Genomic DNA, 23621 nt, shown 5'->3' with positions numbered 1-23621 from the left:
TTCCTAGCATTTAAATAATACCTGAAAAATAGAAGGCCCTCAATAAATATGCGTGTTTCTCCTATAACACTCTTGTATGTGTTTTGAAAAACCCTGCATTCTGGAAAACCACACATTAAAAATAACTTAGGAAAAAAACAGGATTGGAGCAGACCCGTGACGCTATGCAATTATATAACTAGAACATTAACAAAAACGTTAACTGGTAGCTGAGGAGATGGCTTGAATTCCCTGAACAATAAGCTCAGTGAGGTTGAAGGTTACCTCAGGGTTCATTTAAAAACACCAAACCCAAGAGTGGAAATGCTGGCTTGCTGGTGGGTTGCTATTAGCTGTGTAGAGGAAGAAGCACCACCTATCATAAGACAAAGGCTTTGTGATGAGTTGAAAGGACAATAACTGAACTGCAACGAAGTTGAGAGCTTTTTTCTTTCGTGGTTTAAGATTAAAATTCTACTGCTGCTACTCCAGCTCCCAGTGTCTTGAAAACACTACAGGTGAATCAACAGAACTTCCACATTTATCCTGCCAATCATCCTCATTCATTTCTGAGCAAAGAAGCATTAGAGAAACACATATTGTAGGAAACCAGACTTTACTTTTGGAATGAATAAAAGAAATGGTTTCTTTTTAAAGAAGCTAAGAATCACTATAATGGTACCTTACAAATGTGAAAAAAATGAAATAACTAGAAAATATACATCTATTTACTACAAATTGTATGTCACAATTCTAGAACATGCCCAATAAATATAAATTACTTATCTAAAAACATCATACTATACACTTAATTTTAAAAGCCATTTACTTACAGAAATTTCAGGATTGGAAAGCTCATATAGAAGTTTCTTGGCATCAATAACAGCTTCATATAATCTCAGATACTGCCCATCGCTTGCTACAAAGCATGCACTAGGAGAGTTGCAGTATGCACCTAGAAAGTATTTACGGACACTTACAATTTAACCCTTAAATAATAATGTCAGAAAATCTAAATCTCTTCAATAAGAATTAGAAAGCTCACCTAGACAGTAGCTGGGTATAAGAGTGGGCAGCCACGCCACATTGGAAAATGCAGAAACATGTAGAGAATTAATCCGGGCCAGTTCAGAAACACCTCCAGAAAAAGACAATGGCCCAACGGGATCAACCCTCCAAAGAATAAGCTCACTATAAACTGCATTGGGATCCTGAAATGTCACATCAATGCTGCTTTTATTCTGTTGTGCCACAGAACATTCTTCAATATTTACGGGATCATGAGGTTGCTTTTGGTTATCGACATCCGGTGTCCTTAGTGCATTATGGTGTGACGTCGTCAGCAGTAACGGTAATACTGAATGGCAAGCTAAATCGTTAAGATGAAACCGATGACCACAATATCTGGATTTATGAGAAATACTGAGAACTGTAGAAAAAGCAGATTCTTCAGCAAAACTGACCAGCCACTGATTCAGAGAGCCATCAGCATGCTTTGAGATCATCATAACATTAGGGGTAAAAATACTTAATTTTAAACTATTAGTTGATTTACTGTGACCAGAGGAGATTAGCATTGATGTGGACCGAGTGAGACTAGAAGGTTTTTGTTTTCCTTGCTGAATAGCCAAGTCAACATTCTTGGTGCAGGCATACATCACTATGCTTTTACAGAGAGAGTTTGCATCACCTGTGGGGAAAGCTACAGGAATTCTGGAAACAAAGGACACCTAGAATTAAGAAAGCAAGCATTAGAACATATGAAATAATAAAAAGAGGTATTACAAAACAGTACCCACATTTAACAAGAAGTAGCTCTCCAGAGATTGTAATAATAGTACCTGGACTTGACGAAACATACCAGGCTGGTATTCGTCCAGCCAATCCACATGCCAAACCAGCAAAGAACCATCCATGGGATGAATACTGAATAGCATGTCTGCATTTTTACTCCATTCAGACAGAAGTACTTCAATCTGATGATCAATGGCAGCGGAGGGTAATGGTACAAAACTTGAATTTGGTACCATTTTATCACTGCCCAATTCTTTTTTTTCATGATTTGCTTTCAGATCATCAACACCATCATCCATTTCTATGAGCAAAAGAATTCATGACCCAGTAAATACAATTAAGCTATTACTATAAATTAAGAAACACCTTTGTAAATACATTCAAGATTAAAAACATAACAGCTTTCCTATAAAAAAGAAAGTGGCTCCTTTTTAAAAATAACTTCGCTCCAGGAATATAAGACCATTAGAGTTAACTCTAGAAAGCCTATAGGACTGACTCAGTGGATTAATGGTAGAGTACTAATACTGGACTAGAAAATAGCAAAACTGGTTGTACCACAATTTACTCAGAAGTAAAACATACTACTTGTCTGGACCTTAGTTTTTCTCACAGTAAAATCAAGGAGTTAGAACAGGGGATATAATTCTGGGCTGAAATATATTATTGGAATGCAATTTGTATTTTCTTCATAATATTAGATTTTTAAAAACATGAGTCCACTGTACTAGTGATGCTCTAGGTGTATACACTCATAACTGATAGGACACCTTAAAGAAACTATTTTAAAGGAATACACTTAAAGTGCAATTTCCAGATTTCCTTCAATAACACAGGTAACTAAAACTGCTATACTGAACTATTAAAACAGGCACATATGCATATTGGGTGACCTCTATTTCAAAAATCCTGGCCTCTACTCTTGGTTAGGAAAATAGAGCCGTTCTTAAGAGAGACTCAAAAAATGGTAAGACTGTTTATCAGATTTAAAAAATTTGTTAAGACATACAAATTATTAAGAAAAAAAATTTAACAGAAAAATAGGCAAAAAGCAGGAAGAGGCATACCACAGAAGAGCTAAAATAATTCTATTCAATTTGCCCCAAGAAAATGACATGTAAAACAAGATACCATTTTCCCCTTATCAAGTGGCAAAAATATTATGAAATATAATGAAAAGCTCCAGTGTTGGCAAGGATGTGAAAAAAGGTTATGTGGATCTATTAGAAAAGGGTATTATAAACACTTCTGGAGGGTAATTTGGCAAAAGTTATTGAAATCTAAAATGTCCACACTCTCTGGCAATTCTGTATCTGGAAATCCTCTTATGTAAAAATTCACAGGAAGATTAAAAGATGTGTCATTGTACCATGATCAGTATAGTGAAAAATAACTTAAATCAATTTAAATGTCAATCAAAGAGAAAATACTCAAATTTTCTCTTGGTAAGGAATAATCAAGAGCTGGTAAAAATCATGAGATGGAAAAGGGCCCATAAGTGAATTTAAAAAGCAAGCTACAGGTAGATCAGTGTTTTTGTTTAAAAAATGAATACCTACAGCACAACTTAAAACAACAACAACCATATGTATGTTTGTATGAGCACAGAAAAGAATAGATCTTGGAAGTACACTCATACAATATACAATTATTTTCCTAACTGTACTGTTTGATTTCTTTTTTTTTAATGAGCCCATACAACCTTATAATCAAAACAAAACTTTTTGAAAACAGAAATATTTATGAACTACAAACTGTAGCAGAGATGGCTAGCTACCCACCACAAACTCATGCTTCCTAGTCCTCAGTATAGAATGACCACCCAGTCAGGGACTGCATGGGCCTTATGACTAGTCTTTGCCAGTTAAATTAGAATATAAATGTTTGTGATCTGTGCCAATTCTGAGTTAAAGATGTTGAGAAACAGCTAAACCTTATCCCCCTCCGCAGACTCTTCCAGCTCCCAACCTACCTGAGGCTGAATGCAGACTTTAAGGCCCTAGTACAATCACCTGAGGATTTCACTGAATTGCAGATTCTTAAAGATCGTGCATTTCTAACAAGCCTCAGGTAATGTCAATGCTACTAGGCCACACGTAGTCCTTTAAGTAACAAGGCCCTAGGGGCTGACAAGAGCGTAAGTATGGAGAATCCTGAGCCTCTATCATCCCATAAAAGAAAGCCACTTGCAACAGGAATGTTAAATGAGCTGGATTATTAAATGAGCTACTCCAAATCTGTATTACACCACTGAAATTCTGAGTTTCTGACAGGAGCTAGTTTTAGCCAAATATAGACAATTTAGCTATTCTCAACAAAACTTGACATTTTTTTTTTTTTTTTAATCCTTGTTAAAGCTTTACCTTCATCAGATTTTACGTCTGCCTGATTAGAGTCTTCTACACTGGGCTCAGAAGATGGCTGTTCAAAACTTTTTCTAAGTTGCTGTAAAAATACTTCCATGGACAAAGTAAAATGCAACTCTTTGTTGTTCAGCCAGTGTACCACAAAAGGCCCACTCTTCTCATTATTGTCACTTAGACTTAGAGATGTGATAGAAGGAAGAAGTGGAATGTCTATAAAGAACAACAAAACACACACAATATTTCTATCATACACAATATTCAGGTCTCATATTTTTACTATTAACTATTACATTTATCTTTACACTTCTGTAACACATTTTAAATAAGATTCCCAATATAATGTTTGCCACGATTATTAGTAACAACAGCTTTAAATGATAAATTTAACATGCCTATTATAAAGGAAAACAATTATGTATTCTAGGTCCTATAGCATAATTTATATACACATACAGATATTTTATTATCTTTTTTAATATGAAATTTATTGTCAAATTGGTTTCCATACAACACCTAGTGCTGATCCCAACAGGTGCCCTCCTCAATGCCCATCACTCACTTTCCCCTCCCTCCCACCCCCCATCAACCCTCAGTTTATTCTTAGTTTTTAAGAGTCTCCTATGCTTTGGCTCCCTCCCTCTCTAACTTTTTTTCTTTCTTCCCCTCCTCCATGGTCTTAAGTTTCTCAGGATCCACATAAGAGTGAAAACATATGGTATCTGTCTTTTTCTGTATGACTTATTTCACTCAGCATAACACTCTCCAGTTCCATCCACGTTGCTACAAAAGGCCGTATTTCATTCTTTCTCACTGCCACGTAGTATTCCATTGTGTATATAAACCACAATTTCTTTATCTATTCATCAGTTGATGGACATTTTGGCTCGTTCCATAATTTGGCTATTGTTGAAAGTGCTGCTATAAACATTGGGGTACAAGTGCCCCTATGCATCAGCACTCCAGTATTCCTTGGGTAAATTCCTAGCAGTGCTATTGCTGGGTTGTAGGGTAGCTTTATTTTTAATTTTTTGAGGAACCTCCACACTGTTTTCCAGAGCGGCTGCACCAATTTGCATTCCCACCAACAGTGCAAGAGGGTTCCCGTTTCTCCACATCCTCTCCAGCATCTGTAGTCTCCTGATTTGTTCATTTGAGCCACTCTGGTGTGAGGTGATATCTCAGTGTGGTTTTGATTTGTATTTCCCCGATGAGGAGTGACGGTGAGCATCTTTTCATGTGCCTGCTGGCCATCTGAATGTCTTCTTTAGAGAAGTGTCTATTCATGTTTTCTGCCCATTTCTTCACTGGATTATTTGTTTTTCAGATATCTTCTTTAATTCAAAAAATATTTTCATTAAGAAATAAATCTGTGATTTGTGGATAGTTAATAGGAAAGTGTCCTTAATTTACATACAAACTGGTAAGAAATCTCTTTTAACCTAATCTACCAAAAAAAAATTCCATCAATATGATGTCAGAGGAACAAGTGATATATTTATCTTGATTTTAACCACTTTTTAATTTAGAGACTGACAGTAACTTTTTAAATGATGTACCTAACTCTAAGCTAGATAATTCTATTTATTAGCATCAAGATTCAAGTTGTAAAGGAGAAACTGAGATCCCTATCTTGTACTCAAGCAAGGCATTTAAGACAAACGAACTCAGCTAAAAAAAATTCTTTCTTGGTAGTACTTTTCATCTAATTGCTAAATTCAGTATACTGACGTACAAATTCAGAGTAGAATGTGACAAATGATAGTCCCTAATTAATATAAAGGTGAAGAAAAATTTGTCTATCATATTAAATCAAACCTAAATCTAGATCATGCAGATATCTGCTAAACAGTAAAGGCTAGATTGGATTCACAAAAGGTTAACAATTTTCCACAGAACAAATTTATTGATTTTTTTAAGGGAGAGATAAATAATTTGAATTAATGACCTGTGTCAGACACCAATGAAAACAGTATTACAGAGGATGAATGATAAAATGAAGAATAAAAAAAACCTTTCTCCTACCCCTTCTGCTGGAGGCAAATTCTAAGAGTTGACAGATATATCCAATCCAGGAACTCTGTTTATAACTGTACATTCATTACTGTAATTATCTGATTAGCATCTATCTCTTCCCTCCTGATTATATGCTTCATGAAAGCAAGGATCACATCTGTTTCTATTACCACTGTACCTCCAGCTCCTACCATATCTCTGGTTGCTATAATGGCACAGACCAAACACTCAATAAAAGTCTTGAGGTATTATATTGCCAGTTCTACCACCCCTAGGTGCCTATATATTAGTGTCAGGGAATGCGAGAGTGCCCTAAGAATCCTAATGAGTATGATTTTCTGATTTTCAAGCAACAATCAACACAAGAGAGATTGGCAATGCCTCTAGGAGATCACAGACCTAGCTGTTAAACACACAAGAAGGAGAGGCTAATGGAGACTTTTAACAGAAGCATTCTGGGTTAAGACGAAACTTACATTTCTTCTGTCTCCTGACCTCAAAGAATTTCATTAAAGCCATTTTTTTATGAGAGATCTTCAGGGAATGGGTATTAAGAGAACATTCTCTATGAGCTCCTTTCCTTTATCTATGGATGGGCAAATAAGGGAAGCTCTAAGAGTTTGGCCTTGAATAACAAACACAACATCCAGAAAGGTCATTCCAAAAGGTCTAAGGTGGGAAAAGAAGATCTCCATGGTGTCTAATCTAGCTGCTAATAATATTATTTTGCTTTGATTTGTTATATTCATAATGGCTTTTCATTAAGGACCTACACTCTAAAAGAAAGTTTTAGAGTTTTTCTTATTGGAAGGTCATCAAGGAGATGCTACATTGAAACTTAGTGTTTATTTTCTGTAACAACTCAGACTTTTCCATTAAAGCAAGAATCCAAGCTTTCTTTATTCTCAACATGTTGTCCTTCATTCAGAAGAGACTTTCAAAACTATTCCAGTGATCTCAGAGTTGCCTGTGGGTATTACAAGCACTGTCAGTATATGTTTTTTGATAAAGGTAATGGTATTTCCCAAGCCTAGGTAATGTTTTCATAAAACTAGTTCAGTGTCAGGACCCCCAGGTGACTCTGTCGGTTAAACATCTGACTCTTGATTTTAGCTCAGGTCATGATCTCATGGTTTATGAGACTGAACCCCACGTGGGGCTCTGGGTTGGGAGCTCAGAACCTGCTTGGGATTTTCTCCCTCTCTCTCTACTGCTCCTGGGCTTGCACATTGTCTCTCTCAAAATGAATCAACATTTAAAAAAAAATAGTTCAATATTGTCCCCTTTCATTTTCTTGGCTCATGAATTATTTTAGAGCTGGGACTGTTGTTAACCAAATTTGCCAGTAAATACTCTTTACTCCTTCTGTAAATATCCCTATATTTAACTTACCAGAGCACTTCTCACTTTGATTCAGGTAACTAATGAACCATATTTATTGCTATTTTTCCTTGAAGAATGCAATAGTACAGCAACAATCCAGTATACTATATGAAAATAGGTTTACTTTATGCATAAGGGTATCTGCAAATATACAAAAACTCAATAGGGTTTATCTATGGCAGACAAGGACTAAGGTACGGCACAGGTGAAAGGAGGCTTTCACTTTTCACTTTCTGTACAGATGGTATTTACCATGCGCAAATACTGTTTTTAATCTTTTTCTCAGTAATATTCTAGTTCTAGTAATATTCTAGTTCTGCTTTAAATGTCCCAACTGTGACCACTTGTTTTTTAAACTCACAGAAAATATTTACTGAAATGATGAGCACTTTAATTTTAAAATTCAAAGATCCAGATACCCTAGATCTTTTAATCTAACAGTGCATTATCTCACTAGTAAGATAAGTTTAATTCCCATTTACAACTTCTATATATTTATGCCCTATTTCTGGAATGTCTCCTAAAATCAAGCATTAGACATAAGGGTTTTATTTTAACAACCATACAATAGTTACAAAATACTACTTTGTGGTGTTAACCTGTTAAGTTTTAGCTCAAATCTCAACTTTTTTTTTAAGCTTTATTTTTGAGAGAGAGAGAGAGAGACAGAGTGTGAGTGGGGGAGGGGCAGAGAGGGAGACACAGAATCTCAAGCAGGCTCCAGGCTTTGAAGTGTCAGCACAGAGCCTGATGCAGGGCTCGAACGTTCGAACCATGAGATCATGACCTGAGCCAAAGCTGGATGCTTAACCCACTGAGCCATCCAGGCTCCCTGAACATCTCAACTTTTGAATGAACTGATTAAGAATCTCAATGACTAAAAAAAAAAATTTTTTTTTCAGAGAGAGGGAGGGGGCGCAAGTGAGCGAGGGGCAGAGAGAGAAAGAGAGAGAAAGAGAGAGAAAGAGAGAGAAAGAGAGAGAGTGAGAGAATTCCAGGAGGGTCAGAGACAGAGAGAGAGACAGAGATGTGGGGCTCGTGCTAACCCAATGTGGGACACGAATTCATGAAATGCGAGCTCATGACCTGAGCCAAAGTCAGATGCTTAACAACTGAGTCACCCAGGTGCCCTACGACTTCTTAAGATTTTAAATCACAAACCAAGTCATAGCCTTAAAAAGCAAACAAGTAAACAAAAACCTATCCTATGTCATTACTGAGCTGGCTATAACAAAGTTAGGTGAACAAGTCACCTCCAATTTTTTACTTATTCAAAACTAGAAGTATAACTTATTTGTTACCAAATCAACTTACTCAATTCCAGCAACATTTTTGGAACAGTGTTCTCTTACCTGTGGCTGGGTTGATGCTGGCTGCAATATGAAAGTGGCAAAGTGCATTGGCGTGCAGGGGAGCATTCCTGTGGACATGATGAGGGTCCTGCTGGTGTGGCAGGTATCCAGTATGTGCTACAAGAGCAAGTGATCTCCTCCGACCTCTGCGAAAATGTCTCAGGTTGACCTGTGTGAATAAAAACAAAGTAAAACCATCATTAAAAGTAAAACAATCGTTACATAATGATTGCTTGACATTACATATACCCTATTTCATTTTTTAATTCTAATTAACTTTCAATTACAGTATAATTACAGCTATATTAGCTTCAGGTGTACAATATAATGATTCAACAATTCTATTGGTTACTGAGTGCTCCTCATGATTAAGTGTACTTTTAATCCCCTTCAACTAATTCACCCATGCCCCAACCAACTCCCCTCTGGTAACAATCCATTTGTTTTTTTGTCTTTTTTTGTTCATTTCTTGTTTCTTAAATTCACATGAGTGAAATCATATGGTATCTGCCCTTCTCCGACTTATTTCATAATACCCTATTTCAGATGAGTTTGAATGTACAAATATTTTTCAGTACTTCTGTGCAGCAAATTTGAACTTGAAGAATAAGCTTAGAACTTAACTGCCTAATTTCTTTTAACCATCACACAATACTTTGCGATTTTTATTTGGTTTATTTTCTGATAATTAATTAATTTTATAAAACAGAACTTTAACAACGTGTCTGTGGATAATGATGTCTCTATGTGTACTGTTCCCTTTGCATCCACAGTTTATACCCTATGAGCACAAAGCACTGAATAGTATTACCATCATACATTAGGATGTTATTCCATAACTTGCAAAGCTTTTTCAGATATCACTTCATGTGACCCACAAGGCAGACAGTACTGATTTTGTTATTCACATCTTTCATATGATATAATAGTTTCTACAGAACCCAAAGTCACCTAAACATAGAACAAGAGTCTTCAGATTCCTAGTCAAGAACTTCGTTCAGCTATTATACATAACCATTCTATTACTTGTTGAGTCTCCCAGAAATATATATGTAATTATATTCTGAGCCCTGAGAATACTCTCCAAGTTTGAAAAATAGTTGTTCCATAATCATACAAAGCATTCAAAGATAAATCACTTCAGAACACTTTGTTTTCAATATCAAGAAAATGGGAAACTGTATTATTAGTCTATGTTCAATTAGTCTACACATTAAAAATTTACTTTTACTTTTCACACTACTTAGTAAAATAGAATCAAACTTCTTTTTTTTTAATGTTTATTTTTGAAGGAAGAGAGAGCATGAGTGGGGGAGGGGTGGAGAGAGGGAGGAGGGGGGGAGAGGGAGGGAGGGAGGGAGGGAGGGAGGGAGGGAGAGAGAGAGAGAGAGAGAGAGAGAGACAGACAGACAGACAGACAGACAGAATCCCAAGGAGGTTGTGGGCTCTGAGCTTATCAGCACAGAGACAGACATGGGACTCAAACTCACAAAACTGAGATCATGACCTGAGCTGAAGCTGGATGCTTAACCGACTCAGCCACCCACACGCCCCTCTGATAAACTATTCTAATCATTCCTATAATTATGACAAAACACCCCAACCTGTGAACAACAGCAAATATACATATATGCATATATATGTAAAAAAATTATTTTTAGAGTCAAATCTTTGCATTCTCAGATTTTCATTTACTTTGTTATTTTAGCTAAGTCAACTGTAATCTTTTTGTTATCATTAGTTAACTTAAGATTAACTTCATAATTATAAGTACGTTTATGCTCTAGGCAAATCCTTAAAAATATTTTTTAATATTTATTTATTTATTTAGAGAGAGAGAAAGAGCATGAGCAGGGGAGGGGGGAGAGGGAGAGAGAGAGAGAGAGAGAGAGAGAGAGAGAGAGAGAGAGAGAGAGAGAGAATGAATATATCCCAAGCAGGCTCCCCACTGTCAGTGCAGAGCACATGTGGGGCTTGATCCCACACACCGCAAGCTCAGGACCTGAGCAGAAATCAAGAGTCAGATGCTTAACTGACTGAGCCATTTAGGCGCCCCCTTAAGAATATTTTTTGAACGAAACAAATTATAAAGTTTTCTGAGAATCATTTTCCTAATATACATATATGTCTTCATACCTAACCATATAACTTTGAATATTAACTAGGATGAATGTTACAAAAAAGGCAATGTACAAGGGGTTTTAAAACTTGTAGGAAATAACATCTAATAAAAACACTTACATCTGAAGCATTTTGAATTCGTTCTTTACTAGAAGCATTTCTTTTGAAGTTATTTGTTAAATTAATTGGTTCGGTCCAATGGCTGCAGTCACCTCCATAGAGCAAACAATCATTTGGTAAAAAGGTCTCTACCCACAGACGACATACATTATCTTTGCAGCAAGTCAACAACACATTACATACAGAAGCCCTGAGGAATAAAAAGATTTTAGAGGCAAACATATAAATTTCATACGGTATAATATTCTACAGTGTTTCTGTAATTATTTAAATGCACACAACTGGAGTACCAATGAAGAAATGTCAATATACATTTATGCAATATATTTAGTCAAAACCATTAAAACTGAGTGGGTATTTGATCTCATCACAGCAAATGCCTGCTAACCTATTTCTTTTCTGCTTAGAATGTGGTACTTTTAAGAATCTAAAATTCACTTACATCCAAAGAACAAAGACTGAGATAATGCCATAATCCCTCAGTCAGTAAGCAAGGAAAAACACATTTTCTTTAAAAATTTTCTGATTTATCCATTGAATGGTTACCATTTGAATTCTTTCATAATGCTTTATTTTTGCTTTCTGTGAAGACTCATGCACATTGGTCACTAACAAGCTACACTATTTAGTATACTTATTTTCTCCATGCTTAATATATTCCAAAAGCAGTGAAGCACAAGAGAAGAAAAACCATGATAAAATAATTAGTAGCCACCTCCTTCCTTATTCTTGACTGTCAGTGAATTTACTATCTTTCCACTCACAAAAGCAAAATCAATTACATATATATTAATAAACCCCATAAGCATGAGGAGTTCAAAGGCTGAACTCATATCAACAAAGACTACATTCTATTGAGGAACTCCTGCAAAAAAAAAAAAAAAAAGGAAAGGAAGAAAGAAAAAGTCACAATATCTTGCTTGTAGTAGACACAGACTCAAACATATCAGAATTAAAAAGAACAATCAGTACAAGGCTTCTATCAAGTAACTCAGCAAGCTAAAGAAAAATAAAACGGAAATCAAAATTTTGTGTAGTAGTCAATTAAACGTTATCTGCTTGATTAAAAAAAAGAACAACTATAAAGGGGAAGAAAAAGGAAAACCGTGTATTGTCTGGGTTGCTCTCCCCTTCAGCTTCCCTCTCTTTTCTCACCTCTCCCTTCCCCACCCGCTTCTCTGTCTACTCCTCTGCCTTTCTCCCCTTTCCATCCACTCTCAGGCCTCCCTCCCTCTGCCTTCTCCCACAATTCTCTGCTTCTCAGCCTAGCTAGGCCATTCTCTCTTTCCACCTGTCCCCACTTGCTAGGGCACCTCCTTCTTTCCTTTCTGAATTCTGTTTTCCTACTCCTTTCTCCTTCCTCATGCCTCTCCTTCCTTTTGCATTTTTTCTCCATCCTCCTCTGATCTATCCTCTTTCCTTCTCAGCGTTTCTCTCTTGTTCATTCGCATCCACAAAGGTGGTGACAATGAGATTAAAAGCAGGCAATCAGAACAGAAGAAAATACATCAAAGGCAATAGGAAAAGTTAAAGGTTCACAGAGCCCATCTGTAACTGGCAGAATGCACAGGCTTATGAAGGAAGAGGAGAAAGTAGTAGACTGAAGGGCTGAATAGAGAACAATCAGAAGAGGCATTAAGAACTTAGGCAAAAGCAACAAAACAAGCAAGATACACAACTCAGAAGCATAGAGAGGCCTTTGACCTAGGAGTGTGGTGGCCCCAGGTGACCCTCCTCAAGATACTAGACCTTACAGACAATCAGTATAAAGAGGTGCCAGGTAATCTAAGAGAATGGAAGAAATTCCCTGCTCTGTGTGAGGCATTTCTCTAGCAATATGGCCTTTCCTCACTTTGTATCAGGGGAGCTCATTTGCTCATATTCAGGTATAACCACCACCCCTCAGTAAAAGGTATTACCACATGGAAGGCAAGCATGTGATAGGTAAGTGTCTATGACACCTGTGACAGCTACAACAAGACAGTGTGTCCCATCTTCATGTAACAACAGGCCAATTGTTTTTGCAACTAGTTATCTAGGGAAGGGTATACAACAAACCTTCCACTTATCCTACATTCATCGGTGTTTAGTGAAGAAGTATATGCTCATTACAAACACTTTCCCATTCTTTTCTCTCAAGCCAGCAGTACCCTCGCATAAAGTATTACCATTTGGCTGAGTATCTGAATTTTACGTGAAAAACAAAGCACCTGTATAGCCCAGTGAAGATGCCGTATCAGAAAGAGCAATGGTTTAGTTGATAATGGGATCTCTGTCATTCTCAGAAGGGGTCAGCCTTCCTACCACATACCTGCAGGCAGCTGGTAAAACAAAAATGAAACCTAAAAGAGCTCAGGGAGATTAGCTGGTTCGTAAATGACATGGACCAAAAGAAAAATTCTTGAGACGTCTAAAGATACTGTAACAAACAGAAATTCTAGTCCTATGCCACAGTTCCTGTACAATGTAGTTGATAAGAGATAAAACGAACACAAGCAGAAAGAGAAATTGCTATGCCTCACTGGTGTTACTAGGCATTCGTGACAGCCCAGTGCAAGGCACCTGCCTCTGCCTCCACCACGATCCCTTTTACCAACACCGAGTGAATTAGGTCAGGTACAGATGTGAGTGTCCTCTCTCAAAAGATAAATACTTCATAAGCCTCTTTTTCAGTATTCTGATGGTCTCACCATGTGCAAATGAAAACACTTGGATGTATCAGAAGAAATCAGCCTCCAAAATGACGTAATCTTTATGGTTTGCAATGACAGCTATTTTTATTGTGGCCATTTGCAAATTTTTTTTTTAAATATGTATTTTTTTTAACATTTATTTATTTTTGAGACAGAGAGAGACAGAGCATGAATGGGGGAGGGTCAGAGAGAGGGAGACACAGAATCTGAAACAGGCTCCAGGCTCTGAGCTGTCAGCACAGAGCCCGATACGGGGCTTGAACTCACGGACCGCGAGATCATGACCTGAGCCGAAGTCGGCCGCTTAGCCGACTGAGCCACCCAGGTGCCCCCATTTGCAAATTTTAAAAGGAGAATTAACACATACCACAGCTCATTACATTCTGAACACATTTTTGTATATGTGGGCAATGGTCTCAGAGGTACTGTAGAGCAACAGTTCACCAAGTGAAGCTGGAGTGAGCTCTTTTGCCAACAACAGACTGTCCACACCACTCTCTCCCTTAGCACACTCTGCCACATACTCCTGACACTACTGGTCCTACAGTGTCCTACTCCTATGCTTTATTAGCCTGGATGGCTGGGGTAGGAATAATGGTAACTACTGTACTAGAAAAGAGCTCAAAAGATCAGGTATAACAATGATGGAAACACGTCATCATACATTTGTCCAAATCCATACAGTGCACAACCGGAACTGAACCATACTCTCAACGATGGACTTTAAGGAACAATGTGTTGAGGTAGGTTCATCAGTTATAATAAATATACACTCTGGTGGGGGAGGCTGATAATAGGGGAGGCTATGCATGTGTGGGTGCAAGGGATAGATGGGACATTTGTTTACCTGCCACTCAATTTTGCTATGAATCTTAAACTACTTTTAAAAATCAGTCTTAATATACATTTTTGAAAAAAAAAAAATCTGGATATACTCTGCTGGCTCAGAAGAGCAAAACTAAAGTCAACAAATGATCCAGGTACCCTCCCACGGATCAGTGACAAAAGGTTAAGGGAAAAACTGTATTGTTCCATGGTGTAACCAAATTGAAAATGGCCATCAAACAAAAAGGGATTTCTACTTATACTTAAGTAATAGGTCTCTGTACCTTACTAAGTACAGGCAAAAGCTCAATGGGTTATCCAGTCTTGCAAGAATAAAGGAAAGAAAAGAAGTTATTAACAGGTGTACTTGTACATGACTGCATAGATTAAACTAATACCTAATTCAGAGAATAGTAATCTTTTAACCCACTCTCTTTTCCATAAAGATGTTAGATACAGTTAAAGAAATGTTTGAGGCCTCGTGTTATAGCCTCTCAATAAAGCAGCTTAAAAAAAAAAAGGGATACCAGAGGAGATACACAGAGAAGGAACAAGATTGGGGACTGAAACGTGGAAAGGTCCATGTAAATGGCAATATAGAGAAGGACTAAGAGACAAAAGAACTGGATACTTAACAAAGAGAAGAAAAGATGTACAATTCTGTCACTTATAGACATGTGAGATGGAGATAAATTATCCTTTCCCATGGCTCTCCTGTGATATGTCAGTCATAGCTGACCCATGGCCAGACATCTGCAGGCCAAGGATTATCTGATATTACTAAAATCTTCATAGGCCAAAGTCCTATAGCTGTGGATTCTTAAAGCGAGAAGAGCACTCAATGTCACAAAGATGATGTTCTCTTAATACATAGATAAAATGACTAAATCGCTGACCTAGGCATATATTTGCTTGTTTTACGCCAGGAAAATCCATTTACAGCTCGAGGATGGGCCAGATATATAAAGGAAAAGTCCATTTCTCCTTGGGATTGTTTTTCTGAACTTTTATCCGGAGAGGTAACAGCTGTCCGCCAGTTTTCTACATTATACCATACCTTTAAAAGACAGTCATCCTAATGAAAAAAAAACAAAAACAAAAATAGAAAAACATTTATATCACAATTAATTTAAAGGTTAAGTCAAACAGCAAAAGTAAGAACCTTCTCCCCACTTACAGGAATTTAGGGGTGTGAGGTGTAGTTGGCACAGAGGAACTGAGAAGAAAACATCTGATTGAAACTTTTCTATTAGCATTCCATAATCGTGCTCTGAGAATTAAGGTATGAATGTGTATATTTTGCAAGGAATGGATCAAGGAAAATGCTAGTTACCATACAGGAATCACTGAGAAAAGATTCACAGATAAAGGGTTTATTTTCCCACTTAGACAAATATCAAATAAGAAAGCATTACCACTAGCAGGCTTACGAGGACTGCCAATTTTTTTAAACAAAAGTTTTCATGAAGTATCATGTGAACGTTCAAAGAAAACGTTGAAGATAGTAATGATGAGTTAATAGCTACTACTATATAAGATATTCCAAGTTTATTTATTTTGAGAGACAGCCAGAGAGCTAGAACGTAACCAGGGGAGGGGCTGGGAGGGAAGGAGATGGAGAATTCCCAGCAGGCTCCACAACGTCAGTGAAGACACAGGGCTCCATCTCACAAACTGAACTGCGAGATCACGACCTGAGCCAAAATCAATCGTTGGTCACCTAACTGAGCCACCCAGGCGCCCCAAAATATTCTAAGTACAATTAAAATCGCATCTGCTAATTTGGGAAGCATGGATAAAACAAGGGGCACTACAACGTACCAGGTTCTGCTTTTAAACTATAATTGCACTTCCACTGGTAAAGTCCATCAGAACAAACTCCATTTCTCTCCTAAAAAAACCTCACTGAAGATTTAGGGTAGCTCACATCTTGGGTCTACAGAAAGGTTTGAACCATGAGAACAATTAATTTCAGACAATTATGTGTATATGAACTGTTTGGAGATCCAATGATTACAAATAAAATAATTCCAAGGAAAAATATACTGCTGGGACATCAGCACGGCAAAATATGAAAATGGTTACAAATGTCCTCTTAGAAAGTCGGTATATCCTTATATTTGCCCAAAAAAATTAATTACTTGCCCCAAATCAAAAAGTTGGTAAATGGCAGATTTACATTCAGATCTATCTTTAAGTCTATGTTTCAATTATACCATACTATCTTTTAGAACAATAATAGCCTGTTTTCACTATATTTTAAATATTTTTATTAGATTTTTTTTTAACGTTTATTTATTTTTTGAGACAGAGAGAGACAGAGCATGAACGGGGGAGGGGCAGAGAGAGAGGGAGACACACAATCAGAAGCAGGCTCCAGGCTCCGAGCCATCAACCTAGAGCCTGACGTGGGGCTCGAACTCACGGACCGCGAGATTGTGACCTGAGTCGAAGTTGGAGGCTTAACCGACTGAGCCACCCAGGCGCCCCTAGAATATATTTTTAATAGAAAATATTTTCAACTTAAATAAAAGAATAAAGCCAGTTAAGGTTTTTGAAGTTTCAAAATAAACCAACAGCAATAGCAATTTCACAAGATTACCTTCCCAGCAGTGGCAAAAAATTCTCCATCTGGTGAAAATTTCATTAAATGAATTTGGGAAGCAGTTCTGTAAATTAAAGAGAAGAAATAATTTTTAAGGAAAATTAGAATTCTGTATTACTTCTCTAAACAATATTCAGGAACTTGCTTTAAATAATGGAAAATTTTCTGATAACACAAGTTTTGCACTCAATTTTAAGTACATCTCATAAATATAAAATGAATACAAAATATAAATTTTTAAATTAAGTATAAAAATTATTTTTACGTGAAAATATCTATGTGTACGAATCATTAAAGGAAAGACTTCTCAGTCTTTAAAGCTTAAGACAAAACAATCATAGCTCTCATTGTCTTGGAATATAGATATCTAATGGCCCTGGAAATTAGATTTCCAAATTGAAAAATTTCAATTTCTCTTTCTCATATTCTATCATATATTTTAATGGACAATAAATCAGTATTTTGAAATGAAATCTCCCTTAAGGTGGCATTTACCTCATTGAAGATTACGTATGGGTTACTGGGGGACTTGCACGCATGAGGGAAGCCCGCCAGCTTCGCCTATGCACTTGGTGCACACTTGCCTTTTCTTCTCTGATGAACTTTGGCTCATTTCACGTCATTGCCTTCCCTTCTGGCTATGCACTTATGCTGATCTCAAGACAACCCTCACTGTCATTGCCTTCCTTTTCTTTACCCAATTTTGTGCTTAGATTCACCTCAAATTTATTTGTAAAGCAGGCCAAAGAGGAATTCTGTCACACTTCCTTCCAAATTAAAGTAACTTTTTTCTTAATCTTAAACGTAATAGCTACGTAACAGAAAGTATTGATACACATATATGAAAAGAAGAAAATGAAATCATCTACAGTTTCGCCACAACACCCATTCCCAGGCAAAACCACTGCTAACATTCTAATGCACAGACTTCTAGACCCATCTCTCCACCCTCCTCCTCTGTCTACTTTCTTTGGGAGAATATAGGGGAGGAGAGGATGGAGAGTGAGATCATATTACATTACAGTTTGCTTTGTAACATTTATCTATTTTAAAGTATGTAAAGAACACGTTTGCATATCAATGTGTATAGATCTGCATTATTTTACTGGCTATGTTATTCTATTACATATATATGCACTGCCTTAAAATAATTTTTCACCACCGTTTTCTCATTTCTGCTGCTACAAAATAAGTGGTGCAATGAACATCCTTGTATACACATTTCTATGGATCTGGCTAATTCTAAAGATATTCTTAAAACAAATCATTAAAAGTGCCTGATCTCCACTGCAATCATCTCCAGGAGTGTGACCTCTGTCCAGGTCTTCTCAAAAAAGCTAAGGCAGTCCCTTTTAAAAAGGAATCAGTTCTCAATGCTCCCTCTGCTCAAAATTCTCAAGAGCTTCCCAACTCAGCACAAAAGGCAAACCCTCACAATAACCTCTAAGCAAACTCCCTGACCTTGTTCACTTTATTCAGCCACAAGCTAAGCACACTTCTACCAAAGTCTGCAGTGAATGTTCACTCTGCCTCCAAGATTCTTCTCCCAGAGATATCCCCACACACCTTGCTCCCTCATTTCCTTCAGGTCTACACTCAAAAGTCACCTCTACTCTTCTTCCTTTTACCTTAGTTTTCTCTATCATACTACTGATCTTCATCTAACGTGTATAACGGGTTTTAAACACATCACAAAAGGAATGTGATCAAGCTCAATGTTTAAATGTGTTCCAGTCAGTGTAATCATCAGCTGCTCCTAAATTGAAACCTGAGTCCCATGGCTTTTCTGCTTAATTAAATAACCATCCCAAATACATAGTATGTCTAGTCCAAGTTATCACCGTAGACTCTAATCTTGAATTAACTTAAGATTCTTCCCCTCTACCAAAAGCACAAAACACATTTCAAATTCTCAGTTCAACCCATGGAAGCCCTGAGGAGAAGGCAATATAACACTTTGCTGCTCCCCTCTCCCCAACTTTACATGGAAGACTCCAGAGCAAAGATAACTGTCTCTAAAGAATTTTCTTTGCAAAGTCCTACTCCCTCTCCATGTTAAGCCTTTTTAAAAATCACAATCTAGCCGAAGGGTACAAAATATATGGAACCAACTCTCCTGAAATCTTTCTAAACTCTATATACCAGGTCTGCCTTACTCTCTATTTGGTATCTCATATAGTTCTCTTCCTGTTTCATATAAAACGGACTCAGGAAGAATGCCACTTAACATTCTGTCATACTGGTTTACTGGTTGGTAGTCTCGGTCCCTACCTGGTCACTGCTATCTATATTCCAAGCACTTCTACCACTGCCTCAAACATGATAAACACTCAGCAAATAATTGCTGCATGAATGAATGAAATGTGGAGTTACTATCTCAGGGTATAAAAATTAAGCCTGTTGATTCATACTTCCAAATTGCTCTATAGAAAAATACCAATGCACTCCCTTAAAGAGGATTTAAGAGTACCTGTTCTCTAAACACTCACTAATAGTAGATATTATTCATCCTCTTCTTTCTGGATATTTCTCATTTCTAGATTTTGAAGTCCATCAACTGTCACTTAATTTGCTTATTATTCATATGTACTACCATTTAAAATTTTTCACTTGTCTATTTTTGTTTACTACAGAGATATTAATTAAGACCTCTTTTTAAAAAAAGCATTAACTCCAAATTGCAAATACTTTCCTCAACTTTTAATATTCCGTGTGGTCTGTTTGCTTTATAGAATTTTGTTATTGATATGGTCAACAAATATTGATGTTTTCCTTTCCTTTCCTTTCAGTTTCTAGTTCTGGTATTATACCTAGAAAGTCTTTCCCTCATCTAAAGCAGCATTTATCCTCCAACAGTGACAGAACATAAATATCAAATGTTAAATTTCCTAGTAGCCACATTTTAAAAAGTAGTAAGAAACAGGTGAAATTATTTTATTTAAGTTAATATATTAAAACTACTATCATTTCAACATGTAATCAATAAAAAAAAATAACTGGATATTTTACATTTTTTTCCTTTGTGCTAAGTTCTTGAAATCCAGCATGTATTTTATACTTACAGCACAGTCAATTCAGACTAGCCACATTTCGAGTGCTCAAAAGTGGCATGTCACTAGCTGCTACCATAATGGACACTGTAATTCTAAAATAAAAAAATTCTCCTGTATTTTCTTCTAGTATTTAGTTCATTGTGTAGAAATTCAAGGTTTCCCTCTTTTGACACTTATTGTGGTGTGAGGCATGAAACATACTCTAATTTCATTTTCTTCTCCACAGAGTTACCAAGTTTACCCACTGATATAAAATGACACCTAATATACTGAATCTCCATGTGTAATTGGGACTAATTCTGGACCCTAATCTGTTCCTACATCAACAACAAACTGCTAGGCCAGCTCTAGCTTTAGAATTCATTTTTCTATGCTATCTTCACTATTTTACTTCTTACAGAATTTTCCTGATTTTCCCATATTTAACCTGTTAAAACAAGTTTAGAACTATGCTCAAAAGTAGAAATTCCAATGGAATTTTGACAAGGATTATATTCAATACATAAAGTAACTTAGGAAAAATATACTTCTTCACAACAGGGAAACGTCCAGTCAAAAGCATGGAAAGTGTCTCTGTCTCCTTTGGTAGAATTTAGCAAGTTTCTATTTAATGATCATCATACAGGCTTAACACATTTTCTATGTTTCTCCATAGGTGTTTTATTCAATAATTAAAAAAAAAAAACTGGATCTACAGATTCACTTTGGGAAATAGTGAATCCTCTGTATTTATGAAAAGACCTGTTGCAGAATAAAAAGTCAATACTTTTAATGTTGTGTAGTTTCACAGAAACTAAAATGCATTTATAACAAAACCCACATGAACAGGTTTATCACTTTAATCCCCTAATTAATTGCTTACTTGCAATGCCAAATGCATCTCCAGTCCCCCAAATTAAGATCTGCTTTATCTGGATTTTCATCTTCAGTTGGCTTCTCCAAGTTAGCATTGGACCACAGTTGCAAACAGCTAGAACCAGTTAAAAGACGATTGCCTAAAAATACATATACATTATTCACCATTTATTATTTAGGTATTTAATTAATGAGTTAAGTTACATGGTTAAGAGTCTCATATAATACTATAAAAACAACTCAACTTCTAAAAAAGTTAAATAACCAACACATTTGCGGGGAGAGGGAGTGAGGGTGTATTTTAATTCTGTTGAAGCAGTTTGGGGAAAATAGGGAAGAGATCATGTAATCTTTCATTTAAAAAACATTTAATGAGCATCTTCTTTGTACCAGGCATTGTGCTAGCCACTGACGGGGAACACAATGACAAATGAAAACTGTCCTTTTTCAAGACGATTTCACATTCTGGTAGAGACATTCTGTGAAGAGAGGCATGAATTCATGCAAGTTCAAATATATTCCCAAGAATGATTTATAATCTGGTTTATGGTTAAAGAATAAGGTGCACAGAAGACTTGGAAAAAATTCTGGTCAGAGACCAAAGCATTTTTGAAGTTTATAAGGCATCTGGTTACAATTAGTTACAATTAGTTACAATTAGTTGGGAGTGTTAAGTGTGGAGAGGTTACATAAGTGGATCTGTATTTTAAAAGAAGGTCTAAGTAGGATGGGCAGATATCAACAGATGGACTTGAAGAGGCCTCGTAAACCTTGTAAACCTCCCTGCACTGAGACAATATGCAGAAGTTATATGTAAAGTATGTACATTTTTCTAGAAAGATAATCCTTAATTTTCACCACACTTTCAAAGGCTCCAGTACACAAAGGTAAAGATTCTTTAAAAAAAAAAAAAAAAAAAAAAAGTCTAGAGATGGATGAGATTAGAGAAAACACACAGGGAAACCTGGTTAATTGACTATAATAATACACAAAGGAAATCATGAGAATCTCAATCAAATACTAAACTAAGAAGCAAGGATTTGAAAGCCATTTCAAAAGCAGAATTTTCAAGGCTTGACATCAACTAAAAAACAGGAGATACAAAAGGTTTCAAGGAAAAATCTCAACTTGGGAAGTTGAGCAGAAGACTGTGTTGTCATCCAAACAAAGAACACAGAGGAAGAGACACAACTGTGATCAAAAAGTTGAAAATAAATAAGGAATTCACTTTAGCAAATAAGGACTATGGATTTGTGTCTCCCCATAAAGATCACTCTATTTCAAGGAAAGTGGGTTTGTGACAAAACAGACTGTTGACCAGAAATCCCTGTGTCTACATCCTAAGTAAGTCACTTAATTAGTCATGTGAATTTAATCTTGGGCAAACTGAGCCTCAATTTTCTTCTCATCTATAAAATCAGAAGTGTTTACAGATCGGCTGTAATGGTATCGTATGTATAACTGTGAGGCACAGGCTAGTATTGTACATATAACCGTGATACACAGGCTAGTGGGCTTAGCAGAAGCTCAATAAATAGCAGCAACAGGGTGGAAGGTCTCACAAACAGCTTAGAAAGCACCAATGAGGAATTTCATTTAAATTTAGTTATTATTAGCACTGCTAGGAATTTACCCGAGGGATACAGGAGTACTGATGCATAGGGGCACTTGTACCCCAATGTTTACAGCAGCACTCTCAACAATAGCCAAATTATGGAAAGAGCCTAAATGTCCATCAACTGATGAATGGATAAAGAATTTGTGGTTTATATACACAATGGAGTACTACAGGGCAATGAGAAAGAACGAAATATGGCCCTTTGTAGCAATGTGGATGGAACTGGAGAGTGTGATGCTAAGTGAAATAAGCCATACAGAGAAAGACAGATACCGTATGGTTTCACTCTTATGTGGACCCTGAGAAACTTAACAGAAACCCATGGGGGAGGGGAAGGAAAGAAAAAAAAAAAAAAAAGAGGTTAGAGTGGGAGAGAGCCAAAGCATAAGAGGTTCTTAAAAACTGAAAACAAACTGAGGGTTGATGGGGGGTGGGAGGGAGGGGAGGGTGGGTCATGGGTATTGAGGAGGGCACCTTTTGGGATGAGCACTGGGTGTTGTATGGAAACCAATTTGACAATAAATTTCATATATTGGAAAAAAAAAAGAAAAAAAAATTTAGTTATTATTCCACTGCTTAGTTCACCAATGGACACCAGTTTTTTAATTTATAACTGAAAAATAACACTGTATTAATTTCAGGTGTACAATATAATGAATGACCTGATATTTGCATATACTGCAAAATGGTCACCACAGTAAATCGAGCCTACATCCATCACCATACATTGGTTACAATTTCTTTCTTGTGATGCAAGAACTTTTAAAATCTACTCTCTTAGCAACTTTCAAATATACAATATGGTATTGTTAACTAAGGTCACCATGCTGTACATTACATCCCC

General features: G+C 36.6%; 1 protein-coding gene across 7 annotated transcripts in view; it reads right to left on the bottom strand.

Moving 5' to 3' along the window:
* DMXL1 (Dmx like 1) overlaps positions 1–23621 on the bottom strand; it is a 133872-nt gene that overhangs the window by 83113 nt on the left and 27138 nt on the right. For all 7 annotated transcript variants that reach the window (XM_042982635.1, XM_042982636.1, XM_007086873.3 and 4 more), the window contains exons 5-13: positions 21167–21299; positions 17249–17315; positions 15543–15721; positions 11129–11318; positions 8888–9056; positions 4137–4349; positions 1821–2074; positions 1025–1709; positions 813–934 (exon numbers count right to left, since the gene is read on the bottom strand). In XM_042982635.1, the coding sequence (XP_042838569.1) occupies positions 813–934; positions 1025–1709; positions 1821–2074; positions 4137–4349; positions 8888–9056; positions 11129–11318; positions 15543–15721; positions 17249–17315; positions 21167–21299 (2012 nt within the window). The remainder of the gene's footprint in view (positions 1–812; positions 935–1024; positions 1710–1820; positions 2075–4136; positions 4350–8887; positions 9057–11128; positions 11319–15542; positions 15722–17248; positions 17316–21166; positions 21300–23621) is intronic.

Source organism: Panthera tigris, chromosome A1 (assembly GCF_018350195.1).
Source record: "Panthera tigris isolate Pti1 chromosome A1, P.tigris_Pti1_mat1.1, whole genome shotgun sequence".
In the NCBI taxonomy this organism is placed as follows: Eukaryota; Metazoa; Chordata; class Mammalia; order Carnivora; family Felidae; genus Panthera; species Panthera tigris.
This window is presented reverse-complemented; position numbering and strand designations above follow the sequence as displayed.